Source organism: Numenius arquata, chromosome 14, assembly GCF_964106895.1.
Source record: "Numenius arquata chromosome 14, bNumArq3.hap1.1, whole genome shotgun sequence".
Classification (NCBI taxonomy): domain Eukaryota; kingdom Metazoa; phylum Chordata; class Aves; order Charadriiformes; family Scolopacidae; genus Numenius; species Numenius arquata.
This window is the reverse complement of record NC_133589.1, coordinates 9,545,672-9,563,423: the sequence shown is the minus strand read 5'-3', so window position 1 is coordinate 9,563,423 and position 17,752 is coordinate 9,545,672. Positions and strand designations below refer to the sequence as shown.

General features: G+C 44.0%; 2 protein-coding genes across 2 annotated transcripts; both read right to left on the bottom strand.

The window, feature by feature from the left end:
• Positions 1-4,202: 4,202 nt before the first annotated feature.
• On the bottom strand, positions 4,203-7,563 carry RPS15A (ribosomal protein S15a). Its single transcript, XM_074158543.1, has 4 exons — positions 7,426-7,563; positions 7,166-7,245; positions 5,583-5,668; positions 4,203-4,338 (listed from the first exon to the last, which is right to left on the bottom strand). Exons 1-4 carry the CDS (start codon positions 7,556-7,558, stop codon positions 4,245-4,247), a joined length of 393 nt encoding a protein of 130 aa, XP_074014644.1. The 5' UTR covers positions 7,559-7,563; the 3' UTR covers positions 4,203-4,244.
• A 2,104-nt stretch (positions 7,564-9,667) lies between these two features.
• Positions 9,668-17,691, bottom strand: ARL6IP1 (ARL6 interacting reticulophagy regulator 1). Its single transcript, XM_074158556.1, has 6 exons — positions 17,634-17,691; positions 15,367-15,500; positions 13,510-13,629; positions 12,521-12,638; positions 11,006-11,090; positions 9,668-10,768 (listed from the first exon to the last, which is right to left on the bottom strand). The coding sequence occupies exons 1-6, from the start codon at positions 17,667-17,669 to the stop codon at positions 10,650-10,652; spliced, it is 612 nt and encodes a 203-aa protein (XP_074014657.1). The 5' UTR covers positions 17,670-17,691; the 3' UTR covers positions 9,668-10,649.
• Between the last annotated feature and the right edge of the window lie 61 nt (positions 17,692-17,752).

Below are 17,752 nucleotides of genomic sequence, written 5' to 3'. Positions count from 1 at the left end.
TGCTATGTCAGCACTTCTCTCTTTGTAAAAATATTTGTAAACAAAACAAGGTCATGAGCTGGTAGTCAAAATAGAATGTACCAGAGCAAAGAGATGGTGAACAGCAGGAGAATTAAGAGGAAAAATAGATAATTCTCTTTTAAAATAGAACTGCATGAGTAAAATGGCAGCACTTGAGCAGAGAAAGCATCAGAGGCGTAGGGGAGAACAGAGGCCACCAGCTTCTGAAACTCCTTGGCTCTACTAGAATAGTCCTCTGGACTAAACTGCGGTTAGTCCATCCAGATATTTACTCAGAGCCTGATATTTGCATTAATTGGCAATAAGACACTGAACAATAGATAGTCTTGTCTTAAATTTAAATTAGTTATATAGCATTAGACAAAACGCAGAAAATCTTGTCATTTGAGAGCATGTAATTTTAATTAAAACCCCCAAAATAGTAGCTTTGGCAGCCCCAGATCCTTCAAAAATAAATGGTATCTCTTATCCCCGCCCATCAGCCTCACCTGCAACACCTTGACATGCTCATCACCTGCTTGTCACTCTGCTTCCCGTTCCTGTGCCCATGTCAGGGCCCCCCTGCCAGCCACGAGGGACTTCTCACTCTCTCACTGCTGTGAAATAACTACTCGGTGCCAAATCCACTGGGGAGAGTCCTGAAGCCTCGCTCACCACTTCAACCCCTTTTCTTTCTCGCTTTTTGCTGCACCGCCATGCACATCCTTGCCTGTCGCCGCTGGCTTTCGCCTGGACTCCAGCAGGTGTGAAAGAGTCACTAAAATAACTGTTCAGACATCGGAGAACAAGGTTTAATTACAGCTTGCATTTCTGGTGCAAGTAATTGGCACGTGAGTTTGAGACAGAGAGCACATGCTCTGTTCAGGGGAAGGGAGCCGACTGAATTACCTGTGGCAGAAAAACAAAAGGACGAGGAGGAGGCAGTGCATCTCCAGTGAAGCCACTCTCATGCACCAGGCTTTTTATCCCGTCGCTGTATTTTGAAGATCCACACTTATTCTCACCTTCCATATTATTTTAAACCAGGTTCTATTGCATCAAAGACAGAAAAAATTACCTTTTTGGACCAGAGTACAGAAGTCAGGATATTTAGAGCTGCAGAAGGAGCAGGGAGACCAGCAGCAACCTCCAAGCCGTCTGGGGACCCCTCTCACACAGGTCGTCCTCAGCCTCCAGCGATTCAAAGTCGGCTGCTGCCATCTGTTGACACCTTCCCACTGCTACATTAAATAGGTATTTCTCTTGATGCATGGCAGGCGGTTTGAACATGTTTTATCCTGTTCTCAAACAATGGCATAAGGAGCAATTGCAATCAGCATCTGGAAGTACCGATTATGTATCTGACAGCAGAAGTGAGACCAGGCTGTACCCCCTGATGGCCCCTGAGGGCCACCAACCCTCTCCCAACTGCTTTGGACTTAATAAGTAATTTTCACAACTCAAATTTTAAGTTCTGACCCCATTTTACCACCTCTGACTGGAAGCACTGATGCTGACTTTCTTGTGATCGAATGAGCAGGCGAGGAGGGACTATAGGCATCACCAGACACTATCCATACCATCACCAGACATATCCACACTGGCTTCTCCACGGCACAGCAGTTGGGCAAGGTCACCTGCCTCTGTCCCATAGGGCATCATTAATGTCCCCCTCTGCTCCACAGGTACCAAACACCTTCTCTAAACTAACACTCTGCCTTGATTGCCAGTTGCAACTTGTTCTGGGTCTTTTTTCCCCTCTCGCCTCTCCCTGTTAATCCTTTTATTACCCCACACGATAGTTAACTTTTACCCACAAACCCTGCTTTCCCAAGGCGTATCAGAAAGCATCACCAAGGCTCAGAAAAAAAATACCACTTTCAGATTTTAAATGCCTGAGAACAAGAATTTCTGCAAACCCATTTAAAGCAGTTGCGTGGCAGGGCATGTCATAATCCCGCCTGGCAGCTCCCGAGTCCCACCTCAGAAGTTCCTGGGATCTCAGGCAGCGGCGACTGCACGGGAGTAAAGCTCTCGTCAGCGAGGTGCAAGCTCAGAGACCGTCTGACCTTGGGTCAGCTACATCGGCTTCCACGCATGGTAGCCCAGTGTGTAGCTACATTTTTAGATATACTGGGGAAAAGGCACGTCCGCTGCCGCGTGTTCCCTCCAAGTCATTCTTCTGACATTGAAGCTCTAATTTCCATTTAGTAATTCTGAAAAAGTTGTCAGGCTGGCTTGCGAAATAAATTAACAGTCCATCAACTGAAAATAACAGAAATTCTCTTACTTCAGAAGTCTCTGTGGTAGTAAAGGACACACACACAGTTCTTCTGAACCAGTTTACCCATGAGTCCTCTATAAAATTGGTTTGCTTGAAGCCATAGTAATTTCATCTAAAGGAAGCGTCACTGACCACCTTGTATCATCTATCAGAAACCTGTGTTCTATTCTGGACTGAAAAAATCAGGATTTTATAAAAAGGAACAGTAGAATCTTGGTATGATCTTCAGGGTTACTCTGAGCAAGAAATACAAAAGCTCGTGTGCAAATCAGTGCTTAGTGCTGCAGAATTACCCCCACTAAGGACAGGAAAAAAAACCCTGTAATAAAATGGCTTGATTTGCCAATAAAAAAAAGGGGTCAAGACAGACTGCTTTTGACTCAGTAACTACTCCTTGTAATTTAGTGTACAGTTTACCTTCAGCTAAGCAAACTTCTTTCAAATCAGAGAACTATACTGATCACCTTTGAATGTCTTGATGCCACCTGCAATCCATACTTTGTGACCTTAACCTGCATGTGATCGAGACAAAACAGGTAAATAAGCCATTTTTATTATTCCCTGTCTCTTCTCGGCCAGGCTGCAAGTCTCTGTAGCGGGATGCCAGTGCACACCTCCGACCACCTACTGTAAGCGCTTCCACAGCTCTGTTGCCAAGCTTCTTGTTCCTCTGGGAACAGTCACCACATTCGGTGAGACTGCACTACCCCTCTACAAAGAGTTAAGCCCTGTTTGCTGAGCAGTATCAGGTCTCCTTTTCTCCATAAAAAGTAACAGGCTGACGTGAAACATAAACTATCGACTTTAAAGCCTTTGTGCCTGGAGAGTCACTTCCATCCCAAGGCTCTCTGAAAAGCTTTGAGATGAAGTATCACCTTCAGGGCACACCACTTTAACTCAAGCAACTGTACCTATCAAGCACCAGGATGTATCACCGAGACAGAAAACTGTTTCCAGCTGCTTGTATCAGGAGAACCACAAATTCAACAGCTGCTTTAAAGCCTGCTGAAAGAGGCTGCCACATTTAAAGAGGCTCCTTCTCAGTAAAGACCAAAGTGAAAGAAGGGAAGGTACTTCCAACTGCTATTCACCCAGAAGCTCGCTTCCCGCTCTCCACCACCTCACAGCAGCTCTTCAGCTGCAGTCACCTGCTCTGTGTACTGCTTTGAAAGAAATCTGTTCCTTTTTCTGTATCATCAAGTACAGCATGCTGTCATGCATCTGATGCCTGAAACAAAGACCAACAACTCATTCAGCGCTAAACATTCACTACCTGTAGGTTCAGATATCCTTATTTCCTCGCTCCAAAAAGTAACTTAAATCCCAGTTACTGCTTCACAGCAACAGGAAAAGCAGCTGCACAACTACCCTACACAAAACTCTGGTGTTTCAAAGGACTTTCAAGCTGGAAACGTGATGGAAAAAAAATAATCATTCACCTCTCTACCTCAGTTACTCCTTATCCTGTAAGATGTGGAACATGTTTGTGACTTGAAATGAAACTTCAGTGATCTTAATTATTCCACAATCCCACATCTCATAACTTTTAAAACCAAAAACAGGAAATATCTTCTGGCAAGGCACATTCTATTGTTTAGCTAAACAGTCACATATATGTAACTATGGAGACACAGGTATCTAACACCCAAGAGGCGATCCCACCACACATCAACCGAGTAGGCAGAGTTCTCCTGCTGAGGCTATTCTGTACAGTGACCTGTAACTGTCATTCAAGAGGTAATTATTTAAAGTATGTTACATTATTAACAGAAATAAAAGTTGTGACCAGGGATGGTGTGGAACCCAAACATCATCTGCAGTAAAGATGGAACTTAAACACTGCTGAAGAGCTGTCTGTTACAAGCACTATCACAGGTACTGTCAGAAGTCATTAAAATACCAACTGGAAACACCAGAGTCCATTTGAACAATTTATTAGTATCCTCTTTTTTTACAAGTTTTAGAAAAAGAATCCCAGGATTTTGCCTCCTGTGTGTTTTCGTCTAGCCTCCTCATGGTCCATGATGCCAGCTGAGGTTGTCAGTACAATGTACCTGTCAAGAAAGAACAAACATTCAGTTTATCGCTTTGCTCCATGCTCGTGTTGACAGCACTAACTTCATGTCTGTATTACAACAGTAAGATCTGTTTCTGTAAGAATGGACCCAACAGAACAAAGACCAGGTTATCAGGCAATGGAAAAGGAAGCCCTCTCAAGAGTACAACTCTGCAGCACAAAGGACATTTATAGGCTTCCGTTCTCCAAATATTTGCCTAAGTCTCAGCAAGAAGTTTTTCGTCACATCCCCACTGTAAAGTCAGTTCAGCTGTTGTAGCGGCAGCAACTCTATCTAGACACAGCCTGCGTCTATTTTAAGCAGACGTTTTTCTTCAGAGCAGGTAGAGTTGCCATGGTGCCAGACAGCTCCTCACCTCGGAGCGCTTGTCTCTCAGTGTTTTGAACACTGTGCACTGATGCAGATGAGTATCTGGGTCTGGACTGACAACTGAAGCAGCCTTAGTCATCGCTACTGCCAACGCTTGGATTATCAGCATACTTATCCACACAGCTTCGCATCTGAGAACCTCTTGTCCCACCGCTCTATAAATACTCTTAAAAACCTCGATACACCACCACACACTAGTAAGCTACATCGGTACAGCTAAAGCAAGTGGCTTATCACTGCAGCCTTAAGGACAGAAATGACAAGGAGCTGCTCATCCTGCCTTTGATGGGACAGACTGGCTGAGCCTCTGAAGATTCTTCCAGCTCTGTCATCCTGGTGCACTGGGATTTATTACTCTTGACTCAGAGAATTTTGGGAAGGAAAAACACACTGCATCGTAAGATTTCCTGTGGTGTGCCAGTTTGTTTAACAGAGGCTCTCAGTCTCTCATCTCTTAATATCTAAGCAACTCATACACAATCAGGAAGTTTAATTTCAAGTAGTATGACCTACTTCCAGTGACCTGGTAACTTACATGACTCCTCCCCATCTACAAATGGGCATTAATAAAATTTAAAACATGTAAAAGAAAAAGTCCTGTTTTCCCAGTAAACTGCAGACAGAAATGGTGAAACCAGGATTTACCAAAGCCAAGCAAAAATAGGTCCTTGACTAGCATTGCCCCTTTAAAACTGGTTCAAAAGAACATTTATATGGAAGATGGACTTTTAGACCACCAGGTTGATGAGAGAGGAAAGGTGTCAGGGAAGTGACCTCAAGCAGTATGACAGCGTAATAAAACCCCTCGCATTTTTACATATGACACAGATTTAACTCTTCTCCTGACTTACCCAAACTGACGTGAAGGCAGTAGGTTGTTCTGCCACTTTTCCAAATCCTTCAGCTGAACATCAAATCTGGGACTGATCACACCACACTATAAAACAGAATTCCATTTATAAACTGGATTAGCACATTTGTCATTCCAATTCAGTGGATGAAGAAATTTAATGACTACAATTAAAAGATTTTTGGCAGCAAAAGATTCGAGTACCAAGAAGCATGCTCCATTACCCATAACAGGAAACAGGGCTTCCCCTCAGGTAAGCTGAGACTCACACACAGCCATTCAGCTGTTACTTCCTTAGCCTTCCCTCCTCCTCCTCATTTAAACACAGTGACTTACACTGCTGCTGAACTTAAACTCACAAACTAATGGCTAGACCCAGGAGAGCACAAAAGCACACTATAAAGCACTGATGATTATTAAGCATCCTATATGATCACAAATCCTGCAATTATTTGGCAATATTCTACTTCTAATCATCATACACAGTTAGCAAAAAGTACCTGTAACCAGGGAAAAATTAACATGCATAAAGTTATCAAAGTTTTCAAGTTAATCCTATTACATACTGACCATGACCACCACCCCCAGCTACCTCACTGGCTCCAATTATCTTAATAAGCATCCAAGAGCAAAGCAGAAGCACACCTTCCTGCACTGATGGAGGTTTTTCTGAACCAAACAACTATTCCCTTATTGCTCTATCGAGAGAAACATAATATCCAGGTGCACCCTGGAAGATCTGATATGAAATCATCCTGGAAGAGTTCAAGGAACACTCTACTCAAACCTGACATTCAATACTTTTACTACAGACACACAACACTAGTAATTTGGGTAGCATCAGAACTCTCTGCCTACTACACTCAAGCAATTTTCAGCTGCAATATTTATTCATCGTGGAGATACCCCCCAACATATTTTGACCCAGTAATTTCTTTATTTCTTTACTAAAGAACCACCTGTCACTTAAATAGCTTAACTGGAAACAATGATGCACTGCGAGTCATAACAGAACCAGAAGATCTGTATTTTGGATAAAACAATTTAACAATGTCCAAAACACACACGAATACTTCATATGCCCCAGGAACTTAAAGATCACCAATTAACATAACATTCAGCTTTCCCTCAACTGCAAGCAAAGCCCATCCAGCTGGATGAGAAAGGCTTGTCCTCTCAACATTTACAGGTATTAAACATAACTGGAAAGCAGCTCAGTTTCTATCTCTTAAGACAAGTCTTATAGATAGCTTAAACATCAAAGGACCTGAGAAATCACTAGGTAGCCAGAAAGCCTTTAAAGAGAGAGAAACACGCAGCACTTGCAAGCAGACTTCCCAGAGAATGTCTGACATATTCAGAGTCACTCATAATGTAACTAGTCAACCACACCATTATAAATCTAGAAAAATTAATAAGCATTTGATAACCACTGATAATACCCCCATTACTCTCATTTACATGGATTAAATAAATACCACCTTCTTTACAAACAATTATTTCAGAACTGGAGCAGCAAAATGTAAATAAAAGTCTCATTTAAGCATTTTCCTAGAGAACTGAATTCAGGAAGAGGAATCCTACCTTGTTGAGTCTGCCTGTGAGATTGACAACAATCTTCCCAGCTCTGTGATCATCAATTATCTCAAATTCACCAATGTAACCTGCAGGAGATTAGCAAACGGACAAATCAAATACATGATACTTAGCTACATTAATACAACTCAACTAACTATGTCTTACAAAACCAGTTCAAGCATCTCGATTTACTTTTAGTCACAAAACACCTTAACACAACAGCAGCCACAGAAACCATGAATGAACACTGTGCGCTCTGGACTTACCGTGCTTCATCATCACAGTTAAAAACCGGACGATTACTTTGGAGCACGGCCTAATGAGAACTTGGCGTTTCCCACGTTTTTCTGCATTGTTGATGCTTTTGAGAGCATCGGCCAGAACATTCATGCGCACCATGGTGCCTGCAGGGAAGAGGAGAGGCAGTTACATACACCAGCTTTTCAGCACAGAAACACTGAGCAGCACGCTGTTTCTAAGGCTAATTTCAGACCTAAAAGATTAGACAGAAAATTACATTAAACCTTAAAAGGCGTTCCTAGGCTAAAAGGTAGATCAAATGGCATGCTCAGGTACGCTCAAACGGATTCACAACTATCATGACAAGTCAGGAAGTCCGACACACTGATTTAAACTTGATTTTATCAACACGCGTAAACAAACATTTAAAAAACACCACCTAGACATTTCATCAGCGCGACACCTTCCCCAGGTGAATCGTTTTGAACTTTAAAACCCAATTATGCAGTGTTGGCCCTGTTCAAAAACGAGGTCACAGATGGTATTACATACAACAGATGCTGCTCGGGTTGCTTATCTGCAAAAAAACGCAGGACGCAAGTGCAACGCAGCACTCTGGAAAGGAAACCGGGCATCAGCTCTTGCATTGCAGGGATAAGGACAAAAGCCCCCGAGTACCACTCGGTATGACAAGGCTGGACACCGCGGCCCCACTTACTAACAGAGCCAGTGCACTGTCGGACCCAGTCAGGAAGGTCCCCTCACCTCGGCCACAAGGCCACTCCCGAGCTGGGCACGTCCTGCCGCACATGAGAGCTTGTACCGCTAACCCAGGGACCCCCAACCAAGCAGGTCTGGCTAATTCCTGCTCACGGGGGGAGCGCAGCCAGCCCCCCTCGTCCTGAGGGCCGCCCCCTCGCCCAGGGCCCGGCCCACCGCCCGCTCCCCGAGCCCTCCGCTACCTCCTCCCGGGCCTCGCCGCACGATCCTCACTCCCCGCAGTCCACAGAACTCCGCGGCCCGGCCCAGCCTAGCCTCCCACCGCACCGGCCCGGCCGCCGCGCCAGCGCCCGCCCCCGGCTCCCGCCCCGCATGTCTGTGGAGAGTAGAGCCACGGGCAGGAGTGCGCTTCCCCCCACCCTACACTCCGGAGGCTCCATAGAGCGCTAGAGGAGGCGCCGGTGGCTCAAAACGGGCCGAGCCTGTCGGGCGCAGCCTCAAGGCCCCGGCGAGGCGGGCGGAGGGGGAGACGGGGCGCGGATGGGGCCGGGAGGCGGCGGATGGCGGCCGGGACCCGCCGCACCCACCAACTCACCGGTGCAGCAAGATGGCGGAAAAGGAAGAGGCCGGGCGCCCGCGCGGGATTATGGGAGGGCCATGGGCGCGAGGTTGTACGCGGCGCCTCGCGAAATCTCGCGAGACTGGGCGTCCCGGACCTGGCCATCCCCATTGGTCGAGAGCCGCATATCGCACTTCCGGAGCGACGCCCCGGCCGGGGTTCCTATAGCAACCGGGACGCTGCTCAGCGCGAGGCCGTAGAGCGAGGCGGAAGGGACAAAAAGGATGCGGCGCCCGGCGGAGAAACAGCTGAAACCGGGGTTTGGCGGAGCGTAACAGAGGAATTTCTAATATTGTTTATTTTCACCGGAGTTTTAACAGGCCCACGCACGCTGGAGAAGTGCGCACCCACTCCACACTGCGAGGGAGTGACGGCCTGTGGCGAGCAAGGACACACCACACGGAGGAGCAGGGTTGTACCCAACTTTTACTTAAAGCAGAAGCGGCTGCAGGTGCTGCAGCGCAGACGGGGTGTCGGTGTGTGGCAGAGGGGCCGCCCTGCGACACCGCCCCCGTCGCCACCCGCCTCTTCACAGCCGGCATTTCTTCCCCCCAAAGCCTCTGGCAGGTGCAGCCGAGTGTCTTCCACATCACAGCACCGAGATCACACCGCAGCGTCTCCCGCAGCTCAGACCTGTCCTGAGTTTTACCAACGGCATCTGGTTTGTCCCCTACCTGTCACTTTTATCAGTGCTCATCAGCTGCAGATGACATGACTGCCTTTTCCCTCTGCAGCAGGAGCCGTCGGTGTACTGTCACGGCTGATAAAAGTTCTCCTACCTACAGTGATCTATTCGAAAGCAAAGGAGTGTTTCTGTCAGGACACCGCACACAAACACACCGCTCCCAGCTCCCGGTCTCAACTGAAAAATGCATTTACACAGCCTTGTGTGTGTTCACAAAGAGGCAGACTTCAAAAAGTTTCTCTTTAGTCTGTATTTACCTATTCAACAGTTACAATAGACACTGAAGAGAGTTCATTTTAAAACAGTAAACTTTTAAAATGCATTAACACAGGTTTCAGCTTTTTAAAGAAAAAAGGTTCAATTTTAAAAAAAAAAGGAGGGAAAGATGATAGAAAAGCACAAACAATTCAGACAGGCTTATTTACAGAGACAAGTCTAGCATATTCAAGGTGATTTTGTGTACAGACAACAACATTCATAAAACCAAACATGCTACATGGCTCCATGACAACAGCAGTTTTTAGAACAATCAGCTGTTAAGGTAACACACATCTTAACTCACTTTCTACAGTCTCAGTGCAATGAGTTGAAGTTTATGCTACAGCTAAATAACTGAACTACAAATGTATATATTCCAGACCCCGAGTCAACAGATAATCTGGTTTATGCAGCCAAAAAAAGCAAACGAATTCAGTGAGACAATGGGATCACTTTCTGCAGCGATTTCAGATATGCACCCTCAGCTACAATCATTCTTATTCAGCTAATTGTCCTCCTTCCACAAGGATCAGTAGTAACAAGCCTCCAAGAAGTGTAAGCTTTCAGAACTGCCTTTCATACTTGCTTTAGCTACAAATTAATGATGAGTGAAACTACCACAGTTACAGAAATGCTATCACACATTACAATTCTGCTGTTCCTCGAGTTGGGGTATTTATTTACGAGACTTCTTAGTTTGGTGAAGACTCCAAACTCCGTAAGTACAGATAAACTCCGTACATCTGATCTTTCCTGTAAGATCAGCTGCAGGCTGCAGAACCCTAGTGTCAGCACAGCAAGAGACACAAACCCACAGCAGTTGCTAGAGTGACATTTTCATTTCATCAGGGAGCCAATAAAAAAAAAAAAGCCAGTGAGCAATACAACTTCTATTATCTTAATCATACGTTAATTCTCAAAACTGTTCCCAAGGAAACCTTTTACAGGAGCGAACAGCAGTTAAGTCTTCATTCATTTTTCTTTTCCTTGTGCTTGAGAAGTTTGTTTATCTCCCTTTTGGCCATTCCAACATACTTTGTAATGATCCCATGCTGGTTGAGTCCAGGAAACAGCAACAAGAAACTTACTAGAGATTAAAAAACAAAAAAAGGGAATTACTTAATACTCCTTTAACAAGCTTCTGTTACCTTGAAATTCCTTGCTTCCCTTAAACCCCATTAACTGCTTAAAAACAGAAAAATAAAACCCTGCAACAAAAAAAAGAAATCACCACACAAATAATCAAAATTTACTTTTACCAGCCTTATGCCAGTTCAAGCAGCTAGCAAAAAAGTTACTTCTGTTTTGCACACTGTGCACTTACCAATAAGATAGGTCAGAAAGAGATTGTGAACTTGCTGTCCAATCCAGGCAACCACGGCAAGAGAAAAAAGCATGGTCATGAAGTACTGAAAAATGAAAAGGAAACAGTTTCACAGATCTGTTGGGAATTCTCCCCCCTTCCCTTCAGCATCCAGCAACACTTCAACATCTAAAACTAACTTGAAGTTTGCTGGCTCTTCCACATGTGATACCTGTGCATACGCTTGTTAAAATTGAGATTGTTACAGAGTCTACAACTATGTTCTCATTTATTTTCAGACCATCAGTTTTACAGGATGTCACTTCTTTTCCATCCAGATATCCCTTCGAGTCAGACTACACCATCCCCATCGACACAACTTCAGCCTCACACAGTACCTAAAGCTGTTTTCAGGGCACTAAACTCAGTAGTTCCTGTACCTGACACATGAGTAAGATCTAGTTTTTCAGACAGTTCACGTACACTGGAAACAAGCTTTATCTTAGTATCAAGGATATGATATGCTTAGTATCAAGGGTATGCTCCTAACTGCACTGTATTGCAAGTTTAAAGTCACGTATCTTGCCACTGTGGCAGTGTGCTCTCCCTGTTTTGCTTCCCCCCCAACCCTCCCCACCCACCCTCCCCCCCGCCTCCTGCTTGGGCCTTGGCCACCATGGCCATCACAACATCAGTTGTGATAACTTGCACTTGGACTTTGGGTGATGGCTGGCAACATAGTCAAAATACTGTCTGGAGTAGGGACCTAGAAATTTTGTTCCCATGAGAACATGACTATAGGTAAATTATCTTACTGTATAAATAGTGGACAGCCCAAGAGCCCTTTGAGCTCTCCTGTATGGCAGCAGGCTGCAATCCAGGATCTCCCCTTTTGTGAGGACGCTCGCTTAAGGTTCTATTCCTCAAGGTTTAGAAATTCCTTGCCGCAACAGATTCTCAGTAAGTGACTAACAGCATGCTAAACTTTGAAATCTTAGCTAAGTAATGCAAAGGAGTGATTGCGCATATATAATCCTTTAGACATAAACCGTTGACCAAGTCTGGGACTAGGATTGGATCCAAGCCGCACCTAGACTCCTCTCTGAGAAGGAGTTTAGAAAGCAATGGGGTCCTTTCTGAACCTCGTGACTCAATGGGAGGGTCTCCCTGACAGCTTGTTTGACCCTGTCCTCTATGCAGTAAATAATAGAGCGTACCTTGACATCAAATCTCGTAAAACACTATCGCATTTACTACTGGTTTTATCGCACTTACTACTGATTTTGTTAAATCACTGTTTCACCTTAATAAACATTTCACTACTTCACTCTAACTAGTGAAGTTAATCACTCCGTCCGCGACAGCCACTCCGGGTCTGAATAAGATGTGTGACTGGCGTTAAATCACAGGCAGAACTGCTGGTTCTTGGTTGGAAATACCAGTTTATACAGACATGTGCCTTGCTAAAATACTTACGACAAAACAAAACAAATAAAAATCTTAAGACAATAGAGATGAACTCCTGGAACTCAGTACCATTTTAGGCTTCTCTTCCTTCAGCGTGAAGAGACGTTTCCACCAGCCAACAATTCGGCGACGAGATTTTACCAAATTGCTGCATATCTCATGAAATCTTTGCTGCTGTTCCGTAGTCCTTTTAATAAAGAAAAAAGCCAGAAATAAGAATTCAAGATTTAATCTGAAATTTAAAAAAATCTTTCATGGTATTTTTCTAGCAGTAATTTTTTTTTTTTTTTCCCTTTGCTAAAGCTTTTACTTTGCTTGGTTTTATACCTTATCTTTATTAAGCATTGTAATGCAATTGCCCATGTAAATTTTCTGTACACTGACTCTATTAAATTGACTCCCAAAGAGCAACCACATTCAAACCAGAAGATCATTGATTTTAATCTGATAGCAGTGTGTATTACTTCGGCTTTTATGTTGCTTCATTATTAGACAAGAACATTTATCCACTAGTCATTGTAAAACAGGTACACTAAAATTTACTTTTAACTCAAAGTTTAGTTCAAATAAGGTTCTTCTCCAGCTTACTGTTTTTATATAAGCCTTGCTCTTCTTCAAATATGTTTCACTTACAATCACATTCATATTTTCTGCATTACTCTTCTCCTTCATCGTATTTACTATTGCCACTCTTCCCAAACATAATCCAATACCCTTAGTCTTAATTTTAGTACTCAGTATCTATTAACCATTAATTACCAAAAACTAGTTTAGCAGAACTAACTAGCATCCTTAATGTAGACCAAAGAACGCGCCTACTCCTTTGACAAAAATCTTATTTTCTAGAAGAAAAGGAGTAATAAAGATATGTTGTAGTAGTTATCTTTCAGAAGAAGAATGAAGGGCATCTAACTAGTGTCCTCAATTCATATATTACAGATTGCCAATTTCTTACCTCAATGACACTATAAAGTAACCACTTGATATTTGCAAGTCAGATATCCATTTTGATAAAGTTCATAATTTATTTACACTCTTCTAATTCAAGCTTTCCTCACCATTTATTAGAGCCAAAGATTCTAGGTGCAAGAGCAGGAACAAGATAATCAGCCAAGCAGAGGAACATAACAAAACAGGAGACACCTGAAAGAACCGATGGGTCCAAGTAGTAGATCATTCTGCAGAAAGAAGATAACAGAAATTATTTCTGGATGCTCAGACTCTGAAATATTAGACATATTTAGTCACCTCTTCAGATTGGCTCACGACTTCATACAGTAGACCTACCCCCTTGCCCAACCTCAAAAAGATTTTCAAATTTGCTCCTATTACTAATAAAAAGAGGTTTAAGTACTTCAACAACTATTACAACAAAATACAGATTAAAGAAAAATTTCTTAGCGTACTAGGTAAGAAAATGCTACAATACAGCAAGCACAGTATGAAGTTCAGTAGAAGTAAAAATTCATTATTACACTCTCAAAGTTGACATCTAGCGAACTTAACACTGACAGGGGACAAGGAAGAGTGAGCGAACGTATGAAATAACCAAGTATTTAAGAACTTGTTGGTTCTTAAATAAGTCACAGCGTTCAGATCCACTACGGGTTGTCATTTGCTCTGGCTCACCTGTGAGAGTTACCAAACCTGTTCTGGACAAGGAGCCATAAACCTCCAATTAGGACAGTGTTGTCCTTTTTCATACTAAGTGTGCCATCACTCGAATGCAGCAGTATGGGCACTGGACAAGAACTCTCTCATCTCCTAAGTGTGTGTTAACACTCAGCTATGCCCCGTGCTACTTATTTGCAGAACTTTCTGAACATTGAAATAATAGAAGTAAAGAAATTGTACAGTCCATTGCAGGGCCAGTCTTCCTATACATCTGGCACAGTGCTATTGCACTGAATGTCCAAGTTCATTTTTGATGAAGTACCAATTCAGAATCTGAAGTAGTTCTGTCTATTTCCTCAGAGTATTATTCAACACAAGCTCTTTCCTGCTATAACAACATAATTTATAACAATACCCTGAAGTTCATGCAATTACTTCTTTTAAAAGTTACTTTTCATTTGATTTCCATCCTCCTCGCCTCCCCCGAAGGCCATAAAATTTGTACTAGCCAGAAGACTGATCACCCTACCTCACCTGGTTCAACATTTATTTTTGTAACTCCCCTCTTCTCCTTAGTCCAAAACCACAGACAACTGGGAAACTCCACAGCTGGTGTGGACACTTATCTGCACAAGGCAGGTTGGGGTCATCTTGACTAACTACCATGTTAGGTAAAAGCACGTACAAGTGCCTCCAGCAAGCCAGTTCTGTATCTCCAATCCAGAGACAGGGAACATCCTCCCATCCTGTTGACTGAAAATTACCTGCAGTCTTTCCTTCTCCTTTCTCAAAGGACAGGACAGAGAATGTAAAAAAAACAAGTTGTGCAAAACCCACTGAACTCATCCTAAACACCCCACCAAAGATGCAGAATAAGAAAGTTTGCCATATGGAAACAAATTTTCCATAATTATACTGCTGTTGGTTTGGGGGAAAAAAAAGCCAAAGGAAATAACCAGATTTGACTAAGAAGCAGAATACAAAGGATGAGGGCAGAATATGAACACACCAATGAAGAACATACAGCTGAGCATGGTAAAAAGCCACAGCAACCATTGCTGGCAAACAGCTTTTGCAGAAAGCACTTCTCCCCCTCTGAGCAGGATGCGACTCATGTTACTTCCTGTTCTCAATACTTCAGGTTTTTCTTTTCAAGAAAGTTCACACGCATTCAGAAACAGAACCTGGAGTAAAAGCCTTCCTATTAGATTTTTAAAGATGTCTTCCTAATTTACTTAACATCTTTGTTTCCAGCCGTGAAAGCACAGTGGTGTCCTAGGCTCCCTCCACAAGCTACTTACAGAAAAGAAAAGGAAACAACACTCATCAGCGCCAGAGGAAACCAGGCTCTCTCCCAGCGAAGAACTTTATCCGTCAGCAAAATCACTTCTCCCCATCCTTGCAACTGCTCTTCCAAGCTAGCAGTTTCTGAGGCCTAGACAAAAAGAAGAGAAAACTCTTTAATTACTAACCAGAGCATCAAATGAATTCCACGCTTGAAGTAGCTAAAAAAGGTGTCATAATTAAAGACCCCAGTCACAAACCTTTCTGGGTAATTAGATTACTAATAATGTTGTGAGTTTTGTACTAAGTTATGGAATTGTAGCGGTGATACTTTAAAGTCAAGATCTTAAGAAAGTAGCAGCATATGTTATTAGACCAAGTGATACCTCCTCACAGAGGTTTTACCAAGTGTTTTCCCCCAACCTCCCATTTATGATACTCCCTCCCCCCAGATTAGTAGGAAGTCAAGTTTCAAAGTCTAGCTAATGCCCTCAAGTTTTCAGTGTCAACATCTGGAAAATTGCAACACAATAACTATTTAAAATATATGTATTTTCAAAGACAACTCTATTACATTGGACTGAAGATTTCTAGTTGCTGTCCAACACCAGGTTTTTATTATGTGGAAGATGGGTAAGAACTCAGAATCCACACTAGAGGAAAGCTACCCAACTGATCATATTTGCACAGCAAAGAAAGTTTTCCCACAGGTTGCCCAAAAGAGTGATCAGGCAGCCTTTAAACTCTTCCTATATTAATCCCACATTCTTCCCTATCCATCTTCTGCAAGGAGGCCCTATCTGCTCTGGCATCAGCTCATTCAGCAGTTCACCTGAGGTGCTCCACATTTAACATGGCTTAATAGTTTCCCCTCAGTGGGCCAAGGGATCTTGGAGATTATAGAACTCAGGTAACCATGATCAGAACCAATCGCCACCCAAGCAGTAAGAGGTGAAAAGTCCTCAAGACCTGCATACATGCTGTGCAGAGATAGCAGAGCAGCTTTCACTCTCAGCTGTGTGCTATGCCTACCTCAAACGAGAAGCCTGACACCACTAGAACAACAAGGACAGCTGAGTGCAGCTATCATGGTAAAGACAATTTTCTCGTGCAATACCATTGGAAACCATTTGAAAACTACAGTTCAGGAGAAAAAAAAAAAAGTAGAAAACTATCTGACATGCTGCTGAAACGCCTTCCAGTTATCATATCTATTTCATGTTATAAACACAAACTGTCACATGGACAAAAACTGTTTTGCTTTATTACCTTTGGCTGTCTGCTTTTAACATCACAATCAAGAGAAAAAATATGGGGAAAGAGACTGGAATATAACAGTGTTATTAATAGCAGCCTGTCTCCAGCAGCCTAGAAGACAACTATTGTAACTTGTTTTCCCACTGGGCCAGGTAGAGAAAGCTTGAGTCAGCTTTTGTCAACATCACTGAGTTCCAGAGCCCATCCATCAAAAGTGCTTTTTCATTACTCAAACAACATAAAGTTTCCATAAACACGAATTTCTGCTCTGAAAGCACTGCACGTATTTTTGGCAATACAGTTCTGTGCACTTTTTCTGCAGAAACTGGCAGCTGCCCTGCACCTCTGCTACGGAGAGTGTGTGACCCCCCCGGGCTGCACAGCCTCCTGCTGCGAGAAACAGCACGGATCAGACACGCGCTCAAAAGCTCCCCTTCTTCAACCCCTTCACAGGCTTTTACAGTGATTTTCCCATTTTCCATGACAGCCGCTTACCATTACACAGATAAATATACATATCCTTGTATTTATTTATTTTTTTAAGTATTCAAGCCCACCCTTGACAGATCTGCTAGGCTAATCGTCCAGCTCCTGCCATTCTCCTGCATCCCTGAAGCATTCGAGAACACAGCCAAAGGCTGTTGAAACACAAAGACATGAATATTAAACGTGAGCCCTGCACATCAGGTAAAGCCAGATATTGCTATGAGCTCCGGCCTGCCAGCACCAGCCATACCCGCTCCCAGGACGGCGCCTCCTCCCACCCAGCCCCCGCCAGGCCCCCAGGCATAAGCCGATACCTGCACCGGAACCGTTCAGAAGGAAAAGCGAGCGCAGAGAGGCCGTTGCCCCCCGTTTAACAAGCTCAGGGGGCGGAGGCGGCCCTCGCCAGCTGCCGCCGCGGGGAGGCCCGAATCCCCCTCCTCCCCCAGGGCCCAGCGGCAGCCGGCCCTTTCCCATCCACCGGGAAGCAGAGTAGCTCCCTGCCGCCAGCGCGGGGAACTCGCCCGGTGCCGCCCGCCCTCACCAGCTGGTAGACGCTGTTGTTGTCACCCTCCGCCATCTTGCGCCGCCCTCACACCGCCGCCGGCCGCGCCCTCCCGCACCGCTCCGCGCCGCTGCCCTTTATAGCCTCCGCGGCCCTTC